Source organism: Anthonomus grandis, chromosome 12 (genome assembly GCF_022605725.1).
Source record: "Anthonomus grandis grandis chromosome 12, icAntGran1.3, whole genome shotgun sequence".
Classification (NCBI taxonomy): domain Eukaryota; kingdom Metazoa; phylum Arthropoda; class Insecta; order Coleoptera; family Curculionidae; genus Anthonomus; species Anthonomus grandis.
In genome coordinates this window covers 922,797-948,864 of record NC_065557.1, presented here as the reverse complement: position 1 = coordinate 948,864, position 26,068 = coordinate 922,797, and the positions used below count along the sequence as shown (strand labels likewise).

At 39.5% G+C, this 26,068-nt stretch overlaps 1 protein-coding gene and 1 long non-coding RNA gene across 26 annotated transcripts in view; one reads left to right on the top strand and one right to left on the bottom strand.

The window, feature by feature from the left end:
* The window catches only part of LOC126742685 (probable cytochrome P450 6a13), a 31,541-nt gene that overhangs the window by 1,080 nt on the left and 4,393 nt on the right, over positions 1 to 26,068 (bottom strand). Inside the window, exons 2-5 of the mRNA XM_050449448.1 lie at positions 22,236 to 22,421; positions 21,949 to 22,180; positions 21,750 to 21,896; positions 21,529 to 21,698 (exon numbers count right to left, since the gene is read on the bottom strand). Coding sequence (XP_050305405.1) covers positions 21,529 to 21,698; positions 21,750 to 21,896; positions 21,949 to 22,180; positions 22,236 to 22,421 — 735 coding nt within the window. The remainder of the gene's footprint in view (positions 1 to 21,528; positions 21,699 to 21,749; positions 21,897 to 21,948; positions 22,181 to 22,235; positions 22,422 to 26,068) is intronic.
* LOC126742690 (uncharacterized) lies at positions 114 to 20,784 on the top strand. Of its 25 annotated transcripts, none has more exons than XR_007662677.1 (12): positions 114 to 196; positions 1,661 to 1,728; positions 2,095 to 2,367; positions 3,100 to 3,465; positions 4,564 to 5,295; positions 9,322 to 10,053; positions 14,812 to 14,904; positions 15,637 to 15,909; positions 17,378 to 17,470; positions 18,578 to 18,734; positions 19,101 to 19,466; positions 20,200 to 20,784. It is a non-coding gene; the product is annotated as an uncharacterized LOC126742690 (long non-coding RNA). The 25 variants fall into 25 exon arrangements; XR_007662676.1 differs by lacking the exon at positions 114 to 196 and adding an exon at positions 480 to 562; XR_007662673.1 differs by lacking the exon at positions 114 to 196 and adding an exon at positions 589 to 928.

The window sequence follows — 26,068 nt, the reverse complement described above, 5'->3', positions numbered from 1 at the left end:
TCATTCCCTTAGTTCTGCTCGGATCCCGTTATAACCCGGTGTTTTCGTAATCTAGGTGACCCAAGTAAGACGCTGGTACACTTAGTTTGATTTCGAAAAAAATCGATTTTTGATGAAAAAATTCGATACGGGGGGGTATACCCGAAAAATGAAAAATTCCAAACTTTGAAGGTCCATATCTCGGCTTCTATGGGAGGTATCGGGAAAATTCCAACGGTTTTGTCTTAGTTTCGTCGTTTTGAATCCAACGAGACCATCCGAAAGGTCGTAGCTCTTCTAATAGCTGAGATATGGCATTTTTGATGCCCATTTTTGGCCTCAAAAATGGACGTCGAAAACGACTTTTTCAGGATTTTCAAAGTGCTCTCATTCCCTTAGTTCTGCTCGGATCCCGTTATAACCCGGTGTTTTCGTAATCTAGGTGACCCAAGTAAGACGCTGGTACACTTAGTTTGATTTCGAAAAAAATCGATTTTTGATGAAAAAATTCGATACGGGGGGGTATACCCGAAAAATGAAAAATTCCAAACTTTGAAGGTCCATATCTCGGCTTCTATGGGAGGTATCGGGAAAATTCCAACGGTTTTGTCTTAGTTTCGTCGTTTTGAATCCAACGAGACCATCCGAAAGGTCGTAGCTCTTCTAATAGCTGAGATATGGCATTTTTGATGCCCATTTTTGGCCTCAAAAATGGACGTCGAAAACGACTTTTTCAGGATTTTCAAAGTGCTCTCATTCCCTTAGTTCTGCTCGGATCCCGTTATAACCCGGTGTTTTCGTAATCTAGGTGACCCAAATAAGACGCTGGTACACTTAGTTTGATTTCGAAAAAAATCAATTTTTGGTGAAAAAATTCGATACGGGGGGGTATACCCGAAAAATGAAAAATTCCAAACTTTGAAGGTCCATATCTCGGCTTCTATGGGAGGTATCGGGAAAATTCCAACGGCTTTGTCTTAGTTTCGTCGTTTTGAATCCAACGAGACCATCCGAAAGGTCGTAGCTCTTCTAATAGCTGAGATATGGCATTTTTGATGCCCATTTTTGGCCTCAAAAATGGACGTCGAAAACGACTTTTTCAGGATTTTCAAAGTGCTCTCATTCCCTTAGTTCTGCTCGGATCCCGTTATAACCCGGTGTTTTCGTAATCTAGGTGACCCAAATAAGACGCTGGTACACTTAGTTTGATTTCGAAAAAAATCAATTTTTGGTGAAAAAATTCGATACGGGGGGGTATACCCGAAAAATGAAAAATTCCAAACTTTGAAGGTCGATATCTCGACTTCTATGGGAGCTATCGGGAAAATTCCAACGGTTTTGTCTTAGTTTCGTCGTTTTGAATCCAACGAGACCATCCGCAAGGTCGCAGCTCTTCTAATAGCTGAGATATGGCATTTTTGATGCCCATTTTTGGCCTCAAAAATGGACGTCGAAAACGACTTTTTCAGGATTTTCAAAGTGCTCTCATTCCCTTAGTTCTGCTCGGATCCCGTTATAACCCGGTGTTTTCGTAATCTAGGTGACCCAAATAAGACGCTGGTACACTTAGTTTGATTTCGAAAAAAATCAATTTTTGGTGAAAAAATTCGATACGGGGGGGTATACCCGAAAAATGAAAAAACCCAAACTTTGAAGGTCCATATCTCGGCTTCTATGGGAGCTATCGGGAAAATTCCAACGGTTTTGTCTTAGTTTCGTCGTTTTGAATCCAACGAGACCATCCGCAAGGTCGTAGCTCCTCTAATAGCTGAGATATGGCATTTTTGATGCCCATTTTTGGCCTCAAAAATGGACGTCGAAAACGACTTTTTCAGGATTTTCAAAGTGCTCTCATTCCCTTAGTTCTGCTCGGATCCCGTTATAACCCGGTGTTTTCGTAATCTAGGTGACCCAAGTAAGACGCTGGTACACTTAGTTTGATTTCGAAAAAAATCAATTTTTGGTGAAAAAATTCGATACGGGGGGGTATACCCGAAAAATGAAAAAACCCAAACTTTGAAGGTCGATATCTCGACTTCTATGGGAGCTATCGGGAAAATTCCAATGGTTTTGTCTTAGTTTCGTCGTTTTGAATCCAACGAGACCATCCGCAAGGTCGTAGCTCTTCTAATAGCTGAGATATGGCATTTTTGATGCCCATTTTTGGCCTCAAAAACGGACGTCGAAAACGACTTTTTCAGGATTTTCAAAGTGCTCTCATTCCCTTAGTTCTGCTCGGATCCCGTTATAACCCGGTGTTTTCGTAATCTAGGTGACCCAAATAAGACGCTGGTACACTTAGTTTGATTTCGAAAAAAATCAATTTTTGGTGAAAAAATTCGATACGGGGGGGTATACCCGAAAAATGAAAAAACCCAAACTTTGAAGGTCGATATCTCGACTTCTATGGGAGCTATCGGGAAAATTCCAATGGTTTTGTCTTAGTTTCGTCGTTTTGAATCCAACGAGACCATCCGCAAGGTCGTAGCTCTTCTAATAGCTGAGATATGGCATTTTTGATGCCCATTTTTGGCCTCAAAAATAAACGTCGAAAACGACTTTTTCAGGATTTTCAAAGTGCTCTCATTCCCTTAGTTCTGCTCGGATCCCGTTATAACCCGGTGTTTTCGTAATGTAGATGAATTAAATAAGACGCTGGTACACTTAGTTTGATTTCAAAAAAAATCAATTTTTGGTGAAAAAATTCGATACGGGGGGGTATACCCGAAAAATGAAAAATTCCAAACTTTGAAGGTCCATATCTCGGCTTCTATGGGAGCTATCGGGAAAATTCCAACGGTTTTGTCTTAGTTTCGTCGTTTTGAATCCAACGAGACCATCCGCAAGGTCGCAGCTCTTCTAATAGCTGAGATATGGCATTTTTGATGCCCATTTTTGGCCTCAAAAATGGACGTCGAAAACGACTTTTTCAGGATTTTCAAAGTGCTCTCATTCCCTTAGTTCTGCTCGGATCCCGTTATAACCCGGTGTTTTCGTAATCTAGGTGACCCAAATAAGACGCTGGTACACTTAGTTTGATTTCGAAAAAAATCGATTTTTGATGAAAAAATTCGATACGGGGGGGTATACCCGAAAAATGAAAAAACCCAAACTTTGAAGGTCGATATCTCGGCTTCTATGGGAGATATCTGGAAAATTCCAACGGCTTTGTCTTAGTTTCGTCGTTTTGAATCCAACGAGACCATCCGCAAGGTCGTAGCTCTTCTAATAGCTGAGATATGGCATTTTTGATGCCCATTTTTGGCCTCAAAAATGGACGTCGAAAACGACTTTTTCAGGATTTTCAAAGTGCTCTCATTCCCTTAGTTCTGCTCGGATCCCGTTATAACCCGGTGTTTTCGTAATCTAGGTGACCCAAATAAGACGCTGGTACACTTAGTTTGATTTCGAAAAAAATCAATTTTTGGTGAAAAAATTCGATACGGGGGGGTATACCCGAAAAATGAAAAAACCCAAACTTTGAAGGTCGATATCTCGGCTTCTATGGGAGATATCTGGAAAATTCCAACGGCTTTGTCTTAGTTTCGTCGTTTTGAATCCAACGAGACCATCCGCAAGGTGGTAGCTCTTCTAATAGCTGAGATATGGCATTTTTGATGCCCATTTTTGGCCTCAAAAACGGACGTCGAAAACGACTTTTTCAGGATTTTCAAAGTGCTCTCATTCCCTTAGTTCTGCTCGGATCCCGTTATAACCCGGTGTTTTCGTAATCTAGGTGACCCAAATAAGACGCTGGTACACTTAGTTTGATTTCGAAAAAAATCGATTTTTGATGAAAAAATTCGATACGGGGGGGTATACCCGAAAAATGAAAAAACCCAAACTTTGAAGGTCCATATCTCGGCTTCTATGGGAGATATCTGGAAAATTCCAACGGCTTTGTCTTAGTTTCGTCGTTTTGAATCCAACGAGACCATCCGCAAGGTCGTAGCTCTTCTAATAGCTGAGATATGGCATTTTTGATGCCCATTTTTGGCCTCAAAAATGGACGTCGAAAACGACTTTTTCAGGATTTTCAAAGTGCTCTCATTCCCTTAGTTCTGCTCGGATCCCGTTATAACCCGGTGTTTTCGTAATCTAGGTGACCCAAATAAGACGCTGGTACACTTAGTTTGATTTCGAAAAAAATCGATTTTTGATGAAAAAATTCGATACGGGGGGGTATACCCGAAAAATGAAAAAACCCAAACTTTGAAGGTCGATATCTCGGCTTCTATGGGAGATATCTGGAAAATTCCAACGGCTTTGTCTTAGTTTCGTCGTTTTGAATCCAACGAGACCATCCGCAAGGTGGTAGCTCTTCTAATAGCTGAGATATGGCATTTTTGATGCCCATTTTTGGCCTCAAAAATGGACGTCGAAAACGACTTTTTCAGGATTTTCAAAGTGCTCTCATTCCCTTAGTTCTGCTCGGATCCCGTTATAACCCGGTGTTTTCGTAATCTAGGTGACCCAAATAAGACGCTGGTACACTTAGTTTGATTTCGAAAAAAATCAATTTTTGATGAAAAAATTCGATACGGGGGGGTATACCCGAAAAATGAAAAAACCCAAACTTTGAAGGTCGATATCTCGACTTCTATGGGAGCTATCGGGAAAATTCCAACGGTTTTGTCTTAGTTTCGTCGTTTTGAATCCAACGAGACCATCCGCAAGGTCGTAGCTCTTCTAATAGCTGAGATATGGCATTTTTGATGCCCATTTTTGGCCTCAAAAACGGACGTCGAAAACGACTTTTTCAGGATTTTCAAAGTGCTCTCATTCCCTTAGTTCTGCTCGGATCCCGTTATAACCCGGTGTTTTCGTAATCTAGGTGACCCAAATAAGACGCTGGTACACTTAGTTTGATTTCGAAAAAAATCAATTTTTGGTGAAAAAATTCGATACGGGGGGGTATACCCGAAAAATGAAAAAACCCAAACTTTGAAGGTCGATATCTCGACTTCTATGGGAGCTATCGGGAAAATTCCAACGGTTTTGTCTTAGTTTCGTCGTTTTGAATCCAACGAGACCATCCGCAAGGTCGTAGCTCTTCTAATAGCTGAGATATGGCATTTTTGATGCCCATTTTTGGCCTCAAAAACGGACGTCGAAAACGACTTTTTCAGGATTTTCAAAGTGCTCTCATTCCCTTAGTTCTGCTCGGATCCCGTTATAACCCGGTGTTTTCGTAATCTAGGTGACCCAAATAAGACGCTGGTACACTTAGTTTGATTTCGAAAAAAATCAATTTTTGGTGAAAAAATTCGATACGGGGGGGTATACCCGAAAAATGAAAAAACCCAAACTTTGAAGGTCGATATCTCGGCTTCTATGGGAGATATCTGGAAAATTCCAACGGCTTTGTCTTAGTTTCGTCGTTTTGAATCCAACGAGACCATCCGCAAGGTGGTAGCTCTTCTAATAGCTGAGATATGGCATTTTTGATGCCCATTTTTGGCCTCAAAAATGGACGTCGAAAACGACTTTTTCAGGATTTTCAAAGTGCTCTCATTCCCTTAGTTCTGCTCGGATCCCGTTATAACCCGGTGTTTTCGTAATCTAGGTGACCCAAATAAGACGCTGGTACACTTAGTTTGATTTCGAAAAAAATCAATTTTTGGTGAAAAAATTCGATACGGGGGGGTATACCCGAAAAATGAAAAAACCCAAACTTTGAAGGTCGATATCTCGGCTTCTATGGGAGATATCTGGAAAATTCCAACGGCTTTGTCTTAGTTTCGTCGTTTTGAATTCAACGAGACCATCCGCAAGGTCGTAGCTCTTCTAATAGCTGAGATATGGCATTTTTGATGCCCATTTTTGGCCTCAAAAATGGACGTCGAAAACGACTTTTTCAGGATTTTCAAAGTGCTCTCATTCCCTTAGTTCTGCTCGGATCCCGTTATAACCCGGTGTTTTCGTAATCTAGGTGACCCAAATAAGACGCTGGTACACTTAGTTTGATTTCGAAAAAAATCAATTTTTGGTGAAAAAATTCGATACGGGGGGGTATACCCGAAAAATGAAAAATTCCAAACTTTGAAGGTCCATATCTCGGCTTCTATGGGAGCTATCGGGAAAATTCCAACGGTTTTGTCTTAGTTTCGTCGTTTTGAATCCAACGAGACCATCCGCAAGGTTGTAGCTCTTCTAATAGCTGAGATATGGCATTTTTGATGCCCATTTTTGGCCTCAAAAACGGACGTCGAAAACGACTTTTTCAGGATTTTCAAAGTGCTCTCATTCCCTTAGTTCTGCTCGGATCCCGTTATAACCCGGTGTTTTCGTAATCTAGGTGACCCAAATAAGACGCTGGTACACTTAGTTTGATTTCGAAAAAAATCGATTTTTGATAAAAAAATTCGATACGGGGGGGTATACCCGAAAAATGATAAAACCCAAACTTTGAAAGTCGATATCTCGGCTTCTATGGGAGATATCTGGAAAATTCCAACGGCTTTGTCTTAGTTTCGTCGTTTTGAATCCAACGAGACCATCCGCAAGGTCGTAGCTCTTCTAATAGCTGAGATATGGCATTTTTGATGCCCATTTTTGGCCTCAAAAATGGACGTCGAAAACGACTTTTTCAGGATTTTCAAAGTGCTCTCATTCCCTTAGTTCTGCTCGGATCCCGTTATAACCCGGTGTTTTCGTAATCTAGGTGACCCAAATAAGACGCTGGTACACTTAGTTTGATTTCGAAAAAAATCGATTTTTGATAAAAAAATTCGATACGGGGGGGTATACCCGAAAAATGATAAAACCCAAACTTTGAAAGTCGATATCTCGGCTTCTATGGGAGATATCTGGAAAATTCCAACGGCTTTGTCTTAGTTTCGTCGTTTTGAATCCAACGAGACCATCCGCAAGGTCGTAGCTCTTCTAATAGCTGAGATATGGCATTTTTGATGCCCATTTTTGGCCTCAAAAATGGACGTCGAAAACGACTTTTTCAGGATTTTCAAAGTGCTCTCATTCCCTTAGTTCTGCTCGGATCCCGTTATAACCCGGTGTTTTCGTAATCTAGGTGACCCAAATAAGACGCTGGTACACTTAGTTTGATTTCGAAAAAAATCAATTTTTGGTGAAAAAATTCGATACGGGGGGGTATACCCGAAAAATGAAAAAACCCAAACTTTGAAGGTCGATATCTCGACTTCTATGGGAGCTATCGGGAAAATTCCAACGGTTTTGTCTTAGTTTCGTCGTTTTGAATCCAACGAGACCATCCGCAAGGTCGTAGCTCTTCTAATAGCTGAGATATGGCATTTTTGATGCCCATTTTTGGCCTCAAAAACGGACGTCGAAAACGACTTTTTCAGGATTTTCAAAGTGCTCTCATTCCCTTAGTTCTGCTCGGATCCCGTTATAACCCGGTGTTTTCGTAATCTAGGTGACCCAAATAAGACGCTGGTACACTTAGTTTGATTTCGAAAAAAATCAATTTTTGGTGAAAAAATTCGATACGGGGGGGTATACCCGAAAAATGAAAAAACCCAAACTTTGAAGGTCGATATCTCGGCTTCTATGGGAGATATCTGGAAAATTCCAACGGCTTTGTCTTAGTTTCGTCGTTTTGAATCCAACGAGACCATCCGCAAGGTGGTAGCTCTTCTAATAGCTGAGATATGGCATTTTTGATGCCCATTTTTGGCCTCAAAAATGGACGTCGAAAACGACTTTTTCAGGATTTTCAAAGTGCTCTCATTCCCTTAGTTCTGCTCGGATCCCGTTATAACCCGGTGTTTTCGTAATCTAGGTGACCCAAATAAGACGCTGGTACACTTAGTTTGATTTCGAAAAAAATCAATTTTTGGTGAAAAAATTCGATACGGGGGGGTATACCCGAAAAATGAAAAAACCCAAACTTTGAAGGTCGATATCTCGGCTTCTATGGGAGATATCTGGAAAATTCCAACGGCTTTGTCTTAGTTTCGTCGTTTTGAATCCAACGAGACCATCCGCAAGGTCGTAGCTCTTCTAATAGCTGAGATATGGCATTTTTGATGCCCATTTTTGGCCTCAAAAATGGACGTCGAAAACGACTTTTTCAGGATTTTCAAAGTGCTCTCATTCCCTTAGTTCTGCTCGGATCCCGTTATAACCCGGTGTTTTCGTAATCTAGGTGACCCAAATAAGACGCTGGTACACTTAGTTTGATTTCGAAAAAAATCAATTTTTGGTGAAAAAATTCGATACGGGGGGGTATACCCGAAAAATGAAAAATTCCAAACTTTGAAGGTCCATATCTCGGCTTCTATGGGAGCTATCGGGAAAATTCCAACGGTTTTGTCTTAGTTTCGTCGTTTTGAATCCAACGAGACCATCCGCAAGGTTGTAGCTCTTCTAATAGCTGAGATATGGCATTTTTGATGCCCATTTTTGGCCTCAAAAACGGACGTCGAAAACGACTTTTTCAGGATTTTCAAAGTGCTCTCATTCCCTTAGTTCTGCTCGGATCCCGTTATAACCCGGTGTTTTCGTAATCTAGGTGACCCAAATAAGACGCTGGTACACTTAGTTTGATTTCGAAAAAAATCGATTTTTGATAAAAAAATTCGATACGGGGGGGTATACCCGAAAAATGATAAAACCCAAACTTTGAAAGTCGATATCTCGGCTTCTATGGGAGATATCTGGAAAATTCCAACGGCTTTGTCTTAGTTTCGTCGTTTTGAATCCAACGAGACCATCCGCAAGGTCGTAGCTCTTCTAATAGCTGAGATATGGCATTTTTGATGCCCATTTTTGGCCTCAAAAATGGACGTCGAAAACGACTTTTTCAGGATTTTCAAAGTGCTCTCATTCCCTTAGTTCTGCTCGGATCCCGTTATAACCCGGTGTTTTCGTAATCTAGGTGACCCAAATAAGACGCTGGTACACTTAGTTTGATTTCGAAAAAAATCGATTTTTGATAAAAAAATTCGATACGGGGGGGTATACCCGAAAAATGATAAAACCCAAACTTTGAAAGTCGATATCTCGGCTTCTATGGGAGATATCTGGAAAATTCCAACGGCTTTGTCTTAGTTTCGTCGTTTTGAATCCAACGAGACCATCCGCAAGGTCGTAGCTCTTCTAATAGCTGAGATATGGCATTTTTGATGCCCATTTTTGGCCTCAAAAATGGACGTCGAAAACGACTTTTTCAGGATTTTCAAAGTGCTCTCATTCCCTTAGTTCTGCTCGGATCCCGTTATAACCCGGTGTTTTCGTAATCTAGGTGACCCAAATAAGACGCTGGTACACTTAGTTTGATTTCGAAAAAAATCAATTTTTGGTGAAAAAATTCGTTACGGGGGGGTATACCCGAAAAATGAAAAAACCCAAACTTTGAAGGTCGATATCTCGGCTTCTATGGGAGATATCTGGAAAATTCCAACGGCTTTGTCTTAGTTTCGTCGTTTTGAATCCAACGAGACCATCCGCAAGGTCGTAGCTCTTCTAATAGCTGAGATATGGCATTTTTGATGCCCATTTTTGGCCTCAAAAACGGACGTCGAAAACGACTTTTTCAGGATTTTCAAAGTGCTCTCATTCCCTTAGTTCTGCTCGGATCCCGTTATAACCCGGTGTTTTCGTAATCTAGGTGACCCAAATAAGACGCTGGTACACTTAGTTTGATTTCGAAAAAAATCAATTTTTGGTGAAAAAATTCGATACGGGGGGGTATACCCGAAAAATGAAAAAACCCAAACTTTGAAGGTCGATATCTCGACTTCTATGGGAGCTATCGGGAAAATTCCAACGGTTTTGTCTTAGTTTCGTCGTTTTGAATCCAACGAGACCATCCGCAAGGTCGTAGCTCTTCTAATAGCTGAGATATGGCATTTTTGATGCCCATTTTTGGCCTCAAAAACGGACGTCGAAAACGACTTTTTCAGGATTTTCAAAGTGCTCTCATTCCCTTAGTTCTGCTCGGATCCCGTTATAACCCGGTGTTTTCGTAATCTAGGTGACCCAAATAAGACGCTGGTACACTTAGTTTGATTTCGAAAAAAATCAATTTTTGGTGAAAAAATTCGATACGGGGGGGTATACCCGAAAAATGAAAAAACCCAAACTTTGAAGGTCGATATCTCGGCTTCTATGGGAGATATCTGGAAAATTCCAACGGCTTTGTCTTAGTTTCGTCGTTTTGAATCCAACGAGACCATCCGCAAGGTCGTAGCTCTTCTAATAGCTGAGATATGGCATTTTTGATGCCCATTTTTGGCCTCAAAAATGGACGTCGAAAACGACTTTTTCAGGATTTTCAAAGTGCTCTCATTCCCTTAGTTCTGCTCGGATCCCGTTATAACCCGGTGTTTTCGTAATCTAGGTGACCCAAATAAGACGCTGGTACACTTAGTTTGATTTCGAAAAAAATCAATTTTTGGTGAAAAAATTCGATACGGGGGGGTATACCCGAAAAATGAAAAAACCCAAACTTTGAAGGTCGATATCTCGGCTTCTATGGGAGATATCTGGAAAATTCCAACGGCTTTGTCTTAGTTTCGTCGTTTTGAATCCAACGAGACCATCCGCAAGGTCGTAGCTCTTCTAATAGCTGAGATATGGCATTTTTGATGCCCATTTTTGGCCTCAAAAATGGACGTCGAAAACGACTTTTTCAGGATTTTCAAAGTGCTCTCATTCCCTTAGTTCTGCTCGGATCCCGTTATAACCCGGTGTTTTCGTAATCTAGGTGACCCAAATAAGACGCTGGCACACTTAGTTTGATTTCGAAAAAAATCAATTTTTGGTGAAAAAATTCGATACGGGGGGGTATACCCGAAAAATGAAAAATTCCAAACTTTGAAGGTCCATATCTCGGCTTCTATGGGAGCTATCGGGAAAATTCCAACGGTTTTGTCTTAGTTTCGTCGTTTTGAATCCAACGAGACCATCCGCAAGGTCGTAGCTCTTCTAATAGCTGAGATATGGCATTTTTGATGCCCATTTTTGGCCTCAAAAACGGACGTCGAAAACGACTTTTTCAGGATTTTCAAAGTGCTCTCATTCCCTTAGTTCTGCTCGGATCCCGTTATAACCCGGTGTTTTCGTAATCTAGGTGACCCAAATAAGACGCTGGTACACTTAGTTTGATTTCGAAAAAAATCGATTTTTGATGAAAAAATTCGATACGGGGGGGTATACCCGAAAAATGAAAAAACCCAAACTTTGAAAGTCGATATCTCGGCTTCTATGGGAGATATCTGGAAAATTCCAACGGTTTTGTCTTAGTTTCGTCGTTTTGAATCCAACGAGACCATCCGCAAGGTCGTAGCTCTTCTAATAGCTGAGATATGGCATTTTTGATGCCCATTTTTGGCCTCAAAAATGGAAGTCGAAAACGACTTTTTCAGGATTTTCAAAGTGCTCTCATTCCCTTAGTTCTGCTCGGATCCCGTTATAACCCGGTGTTTTCGTAATCTAGGTGACCCAAATAAGACGCTGGTACACTTAGTTTGATTTCGAAAAAAATCAATTTTTGGTGAAAAAATTCGATACGGGGGGGTATACCCGAAAAATGAAAAAACCCAAACTTTGAAGGTCGATATCTCGGCTTCTATGGGAGATATCTGGAAAATTCCAACGGCTTTGTCTTAGTTTCGTCGTTTTGAATCCAACGAGACCATCCGCAAGGTCGTAGCTCTTCTAATAGCTGAGATATGGCATTTTTGATGCCCATTTTTGGCCTCAAAAACGGACGTCGAAAACGACTTTTTCAGGATTTTCAAAGTGCTCTCATTCCCTTAGTTCTGCTCGGATCCCGTTATAACCCGGTGTTTTCGTAATCTAGGTGACCCAAATAAGACGCTGGTACACTTAGTTTGATTTCGAAAAAAATCAATTTTTGGTGAAAAAATTCGATACGGGGGGGTATACCCGAAAAATGAAAAAACCCAAACTTTGAAGGTCGATATCTCGGCATCTATGGGAGATATCTGGAAAATTCCAACGGCTTTGTCTTAGTTTCGTCGTTTTGAATCCAACGAGACCATCCGCAAGGTCGTAGCTCTTCTAATAGCTGAGATATGGCATTTTTGATGCCCATTTTTGGCCTCAAAAATGGAAGTCGAAAACGACTTTTTCAGGATTTTCAAAGTGCTCTCATTCCCTTAGTTCTGCTCGGATCCCGTTATAACCCGGTGTTTTCGTAATCTAGGTGACCCAAATAAGACGCTGGTACACTTAGTTTGATTTCGAAAAAAATCAATTTTTGGTGAAAAAATTCGATACGGGGGGGTATACCCGAAAAATGAAAAAACCCAAACTTTGAAGGTCGATATCTCGGCTTCTATGGGAGATATCTGGAAAATTCCAACGGCTTTGTCTTAGTTTCGTCGTTTTGAATCCAACGAGACCATCCGCAAGGTCGTAGCTCTTCTAATAGCTGAGATATGGCATTTTTGATGCCCATTTTTGGCCTCAAAAATGGACGTCGAAAACGACTTTTTCAGGATTTTCAAAGTGCTCTCATTCCCTTAGTTCTGCTCGGATCCCGTTATAACCCGGTGTTTTCGTAATCTAGGTGACCCAAATAAGACGCTGGTACACTTAGTTTGATTTCGAAAAAAATCAATTTTTGGTGAAAAAATTCGATACGGGGGGGTATACCCGAAAAATGAAAAAACCCAAACTTTGAAGGTCGATATCTCGGCTTCTATGGGAGATATCTGGAAAATTCCAACGGCTTTGTCTTAGTTTCGTCGTTTTGAATCCAACGAGACCATCCGCAAGGTCGTAGCTCTTCTAATAGCTGAGATATGGCATTTTTGATGCCCATTTTTGGCCTCAAAAATGGACGTCGAAAACGACTTTTTCAGGATTTTCAAAGTGCTCTCATTCCCTTAGTTCTGCTCGGATCCCGTTATAACCCGGTGTTTTCGTAATCCAGGTGACCCAAATAAGACGCTGGTACACTTAGTTTGATTTCGAAAAAAATCAATTTTTGGTGAAAAAATTCGATACGGGGGGGTATACCCGAAAAATGAAAAAACCCAAACTTTGAAGGTCGATATCTCGGCTTCTATGGGAGCTATCGGGAAAATTTCAACGGTTTTGTCTTAGTTTCGTCGTTTTGAATCCAACGAGACCATCCGCAAGGTCGTAGCTCTTCTAATAGCTGAGATATGGCATTTTTGATGCCCATTTTTGGCCTCAAAAACGGACGTCGAAAACGACTTTTTCAGGATTTTCAAAGTGCTCTCATTCCCTTAGTTCTGCTCGGATCCCGTTATAACCCGGTGTTTTCGTAATCCAGGTGACCCAAAGAAGACGCTGGTACACTTAGTTTGATTTCGAAAAAAATCAATTTTTGGTGAAAAAATTCGATACGGGGGGGTATACCCGAAAAATGAAAAAACCCAAACTTTGAAGGTCGATATCTCGACTTCTATGGGAGCTATCGGGAAAATTCCAACGGTTTTGTCTTAGTTTCGTCGTTTTGAATCCAACGAGACCATCCGCAAGGTCGTAGCTCTTCTAATAGCTGAGATATGGCATTTTTGATGCCCATTTTTGGCCTCAAAAATGGACGTCGAAAACGACTTTTTCAGGATCTTCAAAGTGCTCTCATTCCCTTAGTTCTGCTCGGATCCCGTTATAACCCGGTGTTTTCGTAATCCAGGTGACCCAAATAAGACGCTGGTACACTTAGTTTGATTTCGAAAAAAATCAATTTTTGGTGAAAAAATTCGATACGGGGGGGTATACCCGAAAAATGAAAAATTCCAAACTTTGAAGGTCCATATCTCGGCTTCTATGGGAGCTATCGGGAAAATTCCAACGGTTTTGTCTTAGTTTCGTCGTTTTGAATCCAACGAGACCATCCGCAAGGTCGTAGCTCTTCTAATAGCTGAGATATGGCATTTTTGATGCCCATTTTTGGCCTCAAAAACGGACGTCGAAAACGACTTTTTCAGGATTTTCAAAGTGCTCTCATTCCCTTAGTTCTGCTCGGATCCCGTTATAACCCGGTGTTTTCGTAATCTAGGTGACCCAAATAAGACGCTGGTACACTTAGTTTGATTTCGAAAAAAATCAATTTTTGGTGAAAAAATTCGATACGGGGGGGTATACCCGAAAAATGAAAAAACCCAAACTTTGAAGGTCGATATCTCGACTTCTATGGGAGCTATCGGGAAAATTTCAACGGTTTTGTCTTAGTTTCGTCGTTTTGAATCCAACGAGACCATCCGCAAGGTCGTAGCTCTTCTAATAGCTGAGATATGGCATTTTTGATGCCCATTTTTGGCCTCAAAAATGGACGTCGAAAACGACTTTTTCAGGATTTTCAAAGTGCTCTCATTCCCTTAGTTCTGCTCGGATCCCGTTATAACCCGGTGTTTTCGTAATCTAGGTGACCCAAATAAGACGCTGGTATACTTAGTTTGATTTCGAAAAAAATCAATTTTTGGTGAAAAAATTCGATACGGGGGGGTATACCCGAAAAATGAAAAATTCCAAACTTTGAAGGTCCATATCTCGGCTTCTATGGGAGCTATCGGGAAAATTCCAACGGTTTTGTCTTAGTTTCGTCGTTTTGAATCCAACGAGACCATCCGCAAGGTCGTAGCTCTTCTAATAGCTGAGATATGGCATTTTTGATGCCCATTTTTGGCCTCAAAAATGGACGTCGAAAACGACTTTTTCAGGATTTTCAAAGTGCTCTCATTCCCTTAGTTCTGCTCGGATCCCGTTATAACCCGGTGTTTTCGTAATCCAGGTGACCCAAAGAAGACGCTGGTACACTTAGTTTGATTTCGAAAAAAATCGATTTTTGGTGAAAAAATTCGATACGGGGGGGTATACCCGAAAAATGAAAAAACCCAAACTTTGAAGGTCGATATCTCGACTTCTATGGGAGCTATCGGGAAAATTCCAACGGTTTTGTCTTAGTTTCGTCGTTTTGAATCCAACGAGACCATCCGCAAGGTCGTAGCTCTTCTAATAGCTGAGATATGGCATTTTTGATGCCCATTTTTGGCCTCAAAAATGGACGTCGAAAACGACTTTTTCAGGATCTTCAAAGTGCTCTCATTCCCTTAGTTCTGCTCGGATCCCGTTATAACCCGGTGTTTTCGTAATCCAGGTGACCCAAATAAGACGCTGGTACACTTAGTTTGATTTCGACAAAAATCAATTTTTGATGAAAAAATTCGATACGGGGGGGTATACCCGAAAAATGAAAAAACCCAAACTTTGAAGGTCCATATCTCGGCTTCTATGGGAGATATCTGGAAAATTCCAACGGTTTTGTCTTAGTTTCGTCGTTTTGAATCCAACGAGACCATCCGCAAGGTCGTAGCTCTTCTAATAGCTGAGATATGGCATTTTTGATGCCCATTTTTGGCCTCAAAAATGGACGTCGAAAACGACTTTTTCAGGATCTTCAAAGTGCTCTCATTCCCTTAGTTCTGCTCGGATCCCGTTATAACCCGGTGTTTTCGTAATCCAGGTGACCCAAATAAGACGCTGGTACACTTAGTTTGATTTCGAAAAAAATCAATTTTTGGTGAAAAAATTCGATACGGGGGGGTATACCCGAAAAATGAAAAATTCCAAACTTTGAAGGTCCATATCTCGGCTTCTATGGGAGCTATCGGGAAAATTCCAACGGTTTTGTCTTAGTTTCGTCGTTTTGAATCCAACGAGACCATCCGCAAGGTCGTAGCTCTTCTAATAGCTGAGATATGGCATTTTTGATGCCCATTTTTGGCCTCAAAAACGGACGTCGAAAACGACTTTTTCAGGATTTTCAAAGTGCTCTCATTCCCTTAGTTCTGCTCGGATCCCGTTATAACCCGGTGTTTTCGTAATCTAGGTGACCCAAATAAGACGCTGGTACACTTAGTTTGATTTCGAAAAAAATCAATTTTTGGTGAAAAAATTCGATACGGGGGGGTATACCCGAAAAATGAAAAAACCCAAACTTTGAAGGTCGATATCTCGACTTCTATGGGAGCTATCGGGAAAATTTCAACGGTTTTGTCTTAGTTTCGTCGTTTTGAATCCAACGAGACCATCCGCAAGGTCGTAGCTCTTCTAATAGCTGAGATATGGCATTTTTGATGCCCATTTTTGGCCTCAAAAACGGACGTCGAAAACGACTTTTTCAGGATTTTCAAAGTGCTCTCATTCCCTTAGTTCTGCTCGGATCCCGTTATAACCCGGTGTTTTCGTAATCTAGGTGACCCAAATAAGACGCTGGCACACTTAGTTTGATTTCGAAAAAAATCAATTTTTGGTGAAAAAATTCGATACGGGGGGGGTATACCCGAAAAATGAAAAAACCCAAACTTTGAAGGTCGATATCTCGACTTCTATGGGAGCTATCGGGAAAATTTCAACGGTTTTGTCTTAGTTTCGTCGTTTTGAATCCAACGAGACCATCCGCAAGGTCGTAGCTCTTCTAATAGCTGAGATATGGCATTTTTGATGCCCATTTTTGGCCTCAAAAATGGACGTCGAAAACGACTTTTTCAGGATTTTCAAAGTGCTCTCATTCCCTTAGTTCTGCTCGGATCCCGTTATAACCCGGTGTTTTCGTAATCTAGGTGACCCAAATAAGACGCTGGTATACTTAGTTTGATTTCGAAAAAAATCAATTTTTGGTGAAAAAATTCGATACGGGGGGGTATACCCGAAAAATGAAAAATTCCAAACTTTGAAGGTCCATATCTCGGCTTCTATGGGAGCTATCGGGAAAATTCCAACGGTTTTGTCTTAGTTTCGTCGTTTTGAATCCAACGAGACCATCCGCAAGGTCGTAGCTCTTCTAATAGCTGAGATATGGCATTTTTGATGCCCATTTTTGGCCTCAAAAACGGACGTCGAAAACGACTTTTTCAGGATTTTCAAAGTGCTCTCATTCCCTTAGTTCTGCTCGGATCCCGTTATAACCCGGTGTTTTCGTAATCCAGGTGACCCAAAGAAGACGCTGGTACACTTAGTTTGATTTCGAAAAAAATCAATTTTTGGTGAAAAAATTCGATACGGGGGGGTATACCCGAAAAATGAAAAAAACCCAAACTTTGAAGGTCGATATCTCGACTTCTATGGGAGCTATCGGGAAAATTCCAACGGTTTTGTCTTAGTTTCGTCGTTTTGAATCCAACGAGACCATCCGCAAGGTCGTAGCTCTTCTAATAGCTGAGATATGGCATTTTTGATGCCCATTTTTGGCCTCAAAAACGGACGTCGAAAACGACTTTTTCAGGATTTTCAAAGTGCTCTCATTCCCTTAGTTCTGCTCGGATCCCGTTATAACCCGGTGTTTTCGTAATCCAGGTGACCCAAAGAAGACGCTGGTACACTTAGTTTGATTTCGAAAAAAATCAATTTTTGGTGAAAAAATTCGATACGGGGGGGGTATACCCGAAAAATGAAAAAAACCCAAACTTTGAAGGTCGATATCTCGACTTCTATGGGAGCTATCGGGAAAATTCCAACGGTTTTGTCTTAGTTTCGTCGTTTTGAATCCAACGAGACCATCCGCAAGGTCGTAGCTCTTCTAATAGCTGAGATATGGCATTTTTGATGCCCATTTTTGGCCTCAAAAATGGACGTCGAAAACGACTTTTTCAGGATTTTCAAAGTGCTCTCATTCCCTTAGTTCTGCTCGGATCCCGTTATAACCCGGTGTTTTCGTAATCCAGGTGACCCAAAGAAGACGCTGGTACACTTAGTTTGATTTCGAAAAAAATCAATTTTTGGTGAAAAAATTCGATACGGGGGGGGTATACCCGAAAAATGAAAAAACCCAAACTTTGAAGGTCGATATCTCGACTTCTATGGGAGCTATCGGGAAAATTCCAACGGTTTTGTCTTAGTTTCGTCGTTTTGAATCCAACGAGACCATCCGCAAGGTCGTAGCTCTTCTAATAGCTGAGATATGGCATTTTTGATGCCCATTTTTGGCCTCAAAAATGGACGTCGAAAACGACTTTTTCAGGATTTTCAAAGTGCTCTCATTCCCTTAGTTCTGCTCGGATCCCGTTAACACATCTCGTGAGAGTTTTTCGTAATCTAGGTGACCCAAATAAGACGCTGGTACACTTAGTTTGATTTCGAAAAAAATCGATTTTTGATGAAAAAATTCGATACGGGGGGGGTATACCCGAAAAATGAAAAAACCCAAACTTTGAAAGTCGATATCTCGGCTTCTATGGGAGATATCTGGAAAATTCCAACGGTTTTGTCTTAGTTTCGTCGTTTTGAATCCAACGAGACCATCCGCAAGGTCGTAGCTCTTCTAATAGCTGAGATATGGCATTTTTGATGCCCATTTTTGGCCTCAAAAATGGACGTCGAAAACGACTTTTTCAGGATCTTCAAAGTGCTCTCATTCCCTTAGTTCTGCTCGGATCCCGTTATAACCCGGTGTTTTCGTAATCCAGGTGACCCAAATAAGACGCTGGTACACTTAGTTTGATTTCGAAAAAAATCAATTTTTGGTGAAAAAATTCGATACGGGGGGGTATACCCGAAAAATGAAAAATTCCAAACTTTGAAGGTCCATATCTCGGCTTCTATGGGAGCTATCGGGAAAATTCCAACGGTTTTGTCTTAGTTTCGTCGTTTTGAATCCAACGAGACCATCCGCAAGGTCGTAGCTCTTCTAATAGCTGAGATATGGCATTTTTGATGCCCATTTTTGGCCTCAAAAACGGACGTCGAAAACGACTTTTTCAGGATTTTCAAAGTGCTCTCATTCCCTTAGTTCTGCTCGGATCCCGTTATAACCCGGTGTTTTCGTAATCTAGGTGACCCAAATAAGACGCTGGTACACTTAGTTTGATTTCGAAAAAAATCAATTTTTGGTGAAAAAATTCGATACGGGGGGGTATACCCGAAAAATGAAAAAACCCAAACTTTGAAGGTCGATATCTCGACTTCTATGGGAGCTATCGGGAAAATTCCAACGGTTTTGTCTTAGTTTCGTCGTTTTGAATCCAACGAGACCATCCGCAAGGTCGTAGCTCTTCTAATAGCTGAGATATGGCATTTTTGATGCCCATTTTTGGCCTCAAAAATGGACGTCGAAAACGACTTTTTCAGGATCTTCAAAGTGCTCTCATTCCCTTAGTTCTGCTCGGATCCCGTTATAACCCGGTGTTTTCGTAATCCAGGTGACCCAAATAAGACGCTGGTACACTTAGTTTGATTTCGACAAAAATCAATTTTTGATGAAAAAATTCGATACGGGGGGGTATACCCGAAAAATGAAAAATTCCAAACTTTGAAGGTCCATATCTCGGCTTCTATGGGAGCTATCGGGAAAATTCCAACGGTTTTGTCTTAGTTTCGTCGTTTTGAATCCAACGAGACCATCCGCAAGGTCGTAGCTCTTCTAATAGCTGAGATATGGCATTTTTGATGCCCATTTTTGGCCTCAAAAATGGACGTCGAAAACGACTTTTTCAGGATTTTCAAAGTGCTCTCATTCCCTTAGTTCTGCTCGGATCCCGTTATAACCCGGTGTTTTCGTAATCTAGGTGACCCAAATAAGACGCTGGTACACTTAGTTTGATTTCGAAAAAAATCAATTTTTGGTGAAAAAATTCGATACGGGGGGGGTATACCCGAAAAATGAAAAAACCCAAACTTTGAAGGTCGATATCTCGACTTCTATGGGAGCTATCGGGAAAATTCCAACGGTTTTGTCTTAGTTTCGTCGTTTTGAATCCAACGAGACCATCCGCAAGGTCGTAGCTCTTCTAATAGCTGAGATATGGCATTTTTGATGCCCATTTTTGGCCTCAAAAATGGACGTCGAAAACGACTTTTTCAGGATTTTCAAAGTGCTCTCATTCCCTTAGTTCTGCTCGGATCCCGTTATAACCCGGTGTTTTCGTAATCTAGGTGACCCAAATAAGACGCTGGAACACTTAGTTTGATTTCGAAAAAAATCAATTTTTGGTGAAAAAATTCGATACGGGGGGGTATACCCGAAAAATGAAAAATTCCAAACTTTGAAGGTCCATATCTCGGCTTCTATGGGAGCTATCGGAAAAATTCCAACGGTTTTGTCTTAGTTTCGTCGTTTTGAATCCAACGAGACCATCCGCAAGGTCATAGCTCTTCTAATAGCTGAGATATGGCATTTTTGATGCCCATTTTTGGCCTCAAAAATGGTCGTCGAAAACGACTTTTTCAGGATCTTCAAAGTGCTCTCATTCCCTTAGTTCTGCTCGGATCCCGTTATAACCCGGTGTTTTCGTAATCCAGGTGACCCAAATAAGACGCTGGTACACTTAGTTTGATTTCGAAAAAAATCAATTTTTGGTGAAAAAATTCGATACGGGGGGGTATACCCGAAAAATGAAAAATTCCAAACTTTGAAGGTCCATATCTCGGCTTCTATGGGAGCTATCGGGAAAATTCCAACGGTTTTGTCTTAGTTTCGTCGTTTTGAATCCAACGAGACCATCCGCAAGGTCGTAGCTCTTCTAATAGCTGAGATATGGCATTTTTGATGCCCATTTTTGGCCTCAAAAACGGACGTCGAAAACGACTTTTTCAGGATTTTCAAAGTGCTCTCATTCCCTTAGTTCTGCTCGGATCCCGTTATAACCCGGTGTTTTCGTAATCTAGGTGACCCAAATAAGACGCTGGTACACTTAGTTTGATTTCGAAAAAAATCAATTTTTGGTGAAAAAATTCGATACGGGGGGGTATACCCGAAAAATGAAAAAACCCAAACTTTGAAGGTCGATATCTCGACTTCTATGGGAGCTATCGGGAAAATTCCAACGGTTTTGTCTTAGTTTCGTCGTTTTGAATCCAACGAGACCATCCGCAAGGTCGTAGCTCTTCTAATAGCTGAGATATGGCATTTTTGATGCCCATTTTTGGCCTCAAAAATGGACGTCGAAAACGACTTTTTCAGGATTTTCAAAGTGCTCTCATTCCCTTAGTTCTGCTCGGATCCCGTTATAACCCGGTGTTTTCGTAATCTAGGTGACCCAAATAAGACGCTGGTACACTTAGTTTGATTTCGAAAAAAATCAATTTTTGGTGAAAAAATTCGATACGGGGGGGTATACCCGAAAAATGAAAAAACCCAAACTTTGAAGGTCGATATCTCGGCTTTTATGGGAGCTATCGGGAAAATTTTAACTTTTCTGTCTTAGTTTCGTCCTTCTGAATCCAGCGAGACCATCCGCAAGATCGTAGCTCTTATATTCGCCACAGAATAAACGATCTCGTTTATGAGATCGTTTATTCTGTGTATTCGCCGAGATTTTTTATCAAGTAATTTGAACGTTATCGTACTTGTTATTTTTAGGCTCGTTATTTTTGTTAACTGAATATTTTTTTATGTTTTAGTTCTTCTAATAATTTCCAATACCCGAAAAGTATCTTAAGTATGATTGGTTGCCTAATATCAGCTATTGAGGTCTCCTGAGAGCCACCAGACTTTAATACTCTTAAAATAATTATTGTCGTCAGGCCGATAACTTTGTCAGGCCTTATTTTTTTCTCTTATACCACCGTTACTATCAATCCCTATTAGAGTTGATAGCAGGCCTAACGATTAAAATTAAAAAAACTCACCTTCAATGACTGACTCTGTGTAAGTCAGCTCCATCATGGCCTCATAAGTTAGTTTCCCACCGTGCCTCTCTAGAACCTCGTTGGCCTCTTGTCTGATTTTCTCCTGTATTTCAGGGTGCTGGGCCAGTTCGAATATCGCGAACGTCATTGTCGTGGCAGACGTTTCGAACCTGTCATATAAGAAAATCCTGCAAATACTTTAAAAAAGCATATTTGCTTACCCGGCAATGAAAAAGAGGAGACACTGTGCGGTGATGTTGTCGTCATCGAATGCCGTCTTGAGATTCTCGGTTTTGGTGAAGATGTCAGCGTCGTCCGTCACTTTGCCCTTGTTCTTCAGCTGGATCATTAAGTGGATGAAGTCTTTTCTGAAAATTTTAGACTGTGATCAACTGTCCATGACAAGGCTTGTATACTAACCTGTTTATTTTATTTTTCTCCCTGTATTCAATAGAGTCCGTTACAAGGGACTTGAAAAACATCTCGGAATCGCTAAAGTCCTTTCGCATTCTCCTCACGTTCAGCATTCGTAAGAACAGACCCCAGTAGCTCTCCCTGTTCTTCGGTGGGGCGGATATGGATCGACCCTGTCTCACGAATTCCGTATCGGGGTCATCGATGGCACTGGAGTCGACCCCGAAACCGACATTAGCTGTTAACAGTCACATTAGATCACTAAAGGAATTCCGTCAAATTTAACACCTCACCGATCACGTCAATGGTTAATCTCTGCAAGATCTCTTTGATGTCCGTCGGTTCACGGGAACTGGAGAACGTGTCGAGCATCTTATCGATACCGTCCGCTTTGATCAGCATCGTCTCGTACATCATTTTCATTTTTCCGGAACTGAAGGCGGGCGTTAAGTGTTTTCTTGTTGATTTCCATTGCTCGCCTAAAATGTTAAACGCCCTGTAGGGTAATTTCGAGAGAGACCGACCAAGTGCTGATAATTCACATCACAAAGCAGTAGATGAATCCGTGACTCACGCATATATGATGAAATTAGTTGATTAGTTGATGCCTAACAGCAGTAATATAAATTTGCAAATTAATTTTAAAAATGTGTGCCAACTTGAAGATGTTTTACTGATTTACTGTAATTATTGTATTCATGATAACTGTTTACTAATTTACTTTATTTGTGATAACTTTAATTATTATATTTATGGATTTTACAGTTCAATGTTTAATTAAGGCTGGATAACTTGGGAGGTTTTAGTGACGGCCTATTGGTCTAAAAAGAACATTTGTAAATAATTTAATACTGATTTCAATGGAATTTGTTTCATTAAGCTTGCTTAACTAGTTTTTGAGTTATTTATTTTAATATTATTTGTGATAACTTTAAGACGGGTAAGTTTATTTAAACTGTTTCAATACTGGATGGTAAAATATGCATAAAACTATAACATAATCTATTGAAATAGATGTATTTAATAGTCAATAAATATGACTCAATATATTTCTATTATTGGAGAGGTTTATGATGTTTATATTTAGCTTAAGCCAATATCCACATCGTCATCTTTCTTTATGAAAACAGAAAGCAACTGTAATATAAATGCGTTTGTATAATAACTGACGTAGTGTTTTTACTAATACAAAGACCGATTCATTAGCTCCGTATTAGTCTGTATTAAAAGGGATATATTTAAGATTCATTCCTTTTTCGACTTTTGCTTCATTCGCTGCTTAAGTAATAAAAATAAAAGAATAGTTATTATAATTTGTGTTTTTGTTCTACCCATATTCTTAATATAACCCCAAAAATGTAGGCGTTTCTAATTTTTCCTTCAGTTAACAAGGTGGTCGATCTCTCTCTTAACTTTGGTAGAGTACGGCTACATTAATCCGGGAGAGACCGACCATGGAAGTATTATTAGTAATAATGAAATATTCTGCTTTCTGAAGGAAATTAGTGATATAATTAATTATGATTAACGAAAATTCCCACAAAAGGAAAAATGAGGAAAGAGCTAAATGGAGTGCCGATTCTTTAAGGATTTTTTTTTTAATTTATTTATTTATTTAAGTTACAAATACCCAGTTACAGGAAAATCAATTAAATATATAAATGTACAAGTACGAATGTATAAACTGTAGGTATTAGATCCATGCATCTAAACTATAAAAGAATTGCTATATAATAAAAAATGTAGTGAGTTTGAGAAAATAAATAATAAAAAATCACACTAAATTAGGATAAAAATCAAGAACTAATTTAAATCAAAAGAGCAGAAAAAAATGAGTTGTATAGGAGAGAGAGTTGAGGAACTGACTTGTGTTACGTCTGCCTGTCAGTATAATCTAAAATCTGTGCGATTTCTAGTACCATAATAATGTATTAATTTATAGGTATAGCCCCTGGATTAAAAAACAAACTGTAATTAAACATAATTTACTTACAGCAATACATAAAAGGCACAAAGACATCCACACCGTATTTATCTTACTACAACACTAAATGTCACCCAAATAAAACAAAACAAAACCGCTTTCCAAATACGCATTCAACACTCAAATAACACAAGTTCTTATCTACCAAAAGTTAATAAAATCACACCGCATAATATACATTCCAGGCGAGTGAATCTATAAGAAACCTTAAACCGATGTCTGGGACAATTTGAAATAATATTACTAATAGATTGGCGAAGGCGCATATTTCAACACAACAAATCCGCACCTCGGTGCGATTTGAAATAACTCTTAATAATTGGCGAAAGCGCCGGTCATATTTCAGATATTTCAAATATTTCAAATTGGCTCGGACCCCTGTTTAAGGAATCGCCGAGACTTATTTTACTCTGAAACCTGAATCTGTCGGCAACGTTGCCAATAGAACCGCATTCGTCAGTAATTCAATTATTTTTCACGGTCTTATCAGTGCGTTTTTAACAATTTTATATTAAAGGAGTGTAAGATGCGGCAACGTTGTATCGTTTCGCTTCATGGCGTGCATCGAAATTTATTATATGAACTTATAGTTTATACCGGGTGGTGCGTCGCCGAGCGCAACATAGGAAATCCGATGTAAATTTTAAGGGGGTCAATTAAAGGCTTCCCTGTAGATTTTACAGAAAAAATGTAAGATAACTTTTTGAAGAGACCAATCTGGCAAAGCCTCGTGCAAAGTTTCGAAAAATTTTAAAAAGCGAATCTTGAATTATTCAATTAATTGTAATTGCAAAATTGGCAAATTTTCGGTTAAGGTAAAACCAGCCACCAGCAAATAATTGTTATGAGGCTTTGTCAAATTTGACGTACACCCGAATACAAGACATGTCGAGTACAATAATGTATGGATAATCCGAACAGAAAGTTGGCAGACCCCGTTCGGTTTATAGGATTCATAATAAATGATTTCTATAATCCGACACGTTCGGTTTATAGATAATTTTCACCATAAAACATATTTGTACGTAATGGATTTAAAAACCTTTATTTATGTGCATACATAAATGCATATTTCAAAATAAAATTATGGTAATAGCTTCTCAATCTACATGTATATAGTACGGAATTCATATCTAATTATAATTTAGTTCAAGCTACTTTAAATTAGCCAAACACAGTGGCATAATATTTATTACACGTCCGCGATATCATATTCGTAAAGTCAAAATAGTATCTCCCATTTAATAAATAATTATGCTCTTTTTAGGGAAAAGTTATTTATAATTTTAAATATATATACGACAAAAAACGCCCTCCAATTTTTCATATTATAGGCAATTAAGAAATTATACTAAACACGCAAAAAATCGCGAAAAAATTACTTTTTTTAAACGAATGTTACAGTAAAAAAGCATACGATGTCATTAGAAAAACTTCACCCTTATAACATGAATACTTTTAGTGAATTTAATACAAAAACTAACATATGTTTCATTATAAATAAAATAGGGACTAATGCAGTAGGTAGTGATGAAATTTCCGTTAAAGATCTTAGACACTGTCTTCCTTTTTGCCTTAAATCACTCGTATTATATTAAATTAAATTAATTTACTATAATATAATTTCTGTCTTTTAGAAAATAAATTTCCCTATGAATGACAAAGAGCTATTTATTACCAAATATACCTATACCAACGGATTTATTATAAAGATATTATAAGCAATGTTTATGTCATTAAATTTTAAAAATCCTAGAATGTCACGTGTATATATAATGAAATAGCTATGAATATCTTATTAATTATACTACATAGTAGTACATAGGGAGTTATTGTTTCATCACGATCATATCCAGGGTATATGACGGTATAAAAAAAAATCATTCCAGTATCTAGAAAATCATAAGTGGAACAAGGTGCCGGATTATATTAAAGATAGTTCAATTAAGTGATAGTGACGGGTGTTTTTTGTGCATTTCCAATTTTTCAAAAATCCTCCGTAACTTTTTTATTTTTCGATTTACGGCTGAATGTTATTCTTTATAATTTGTTTTATTTTTGAGTGGGATTTTAATGCTGAAAGAAAATTTTCCAAATTCTCAATATTTTTTGCGAAAATGAAGAAAAACTCTTTGGAGGTTT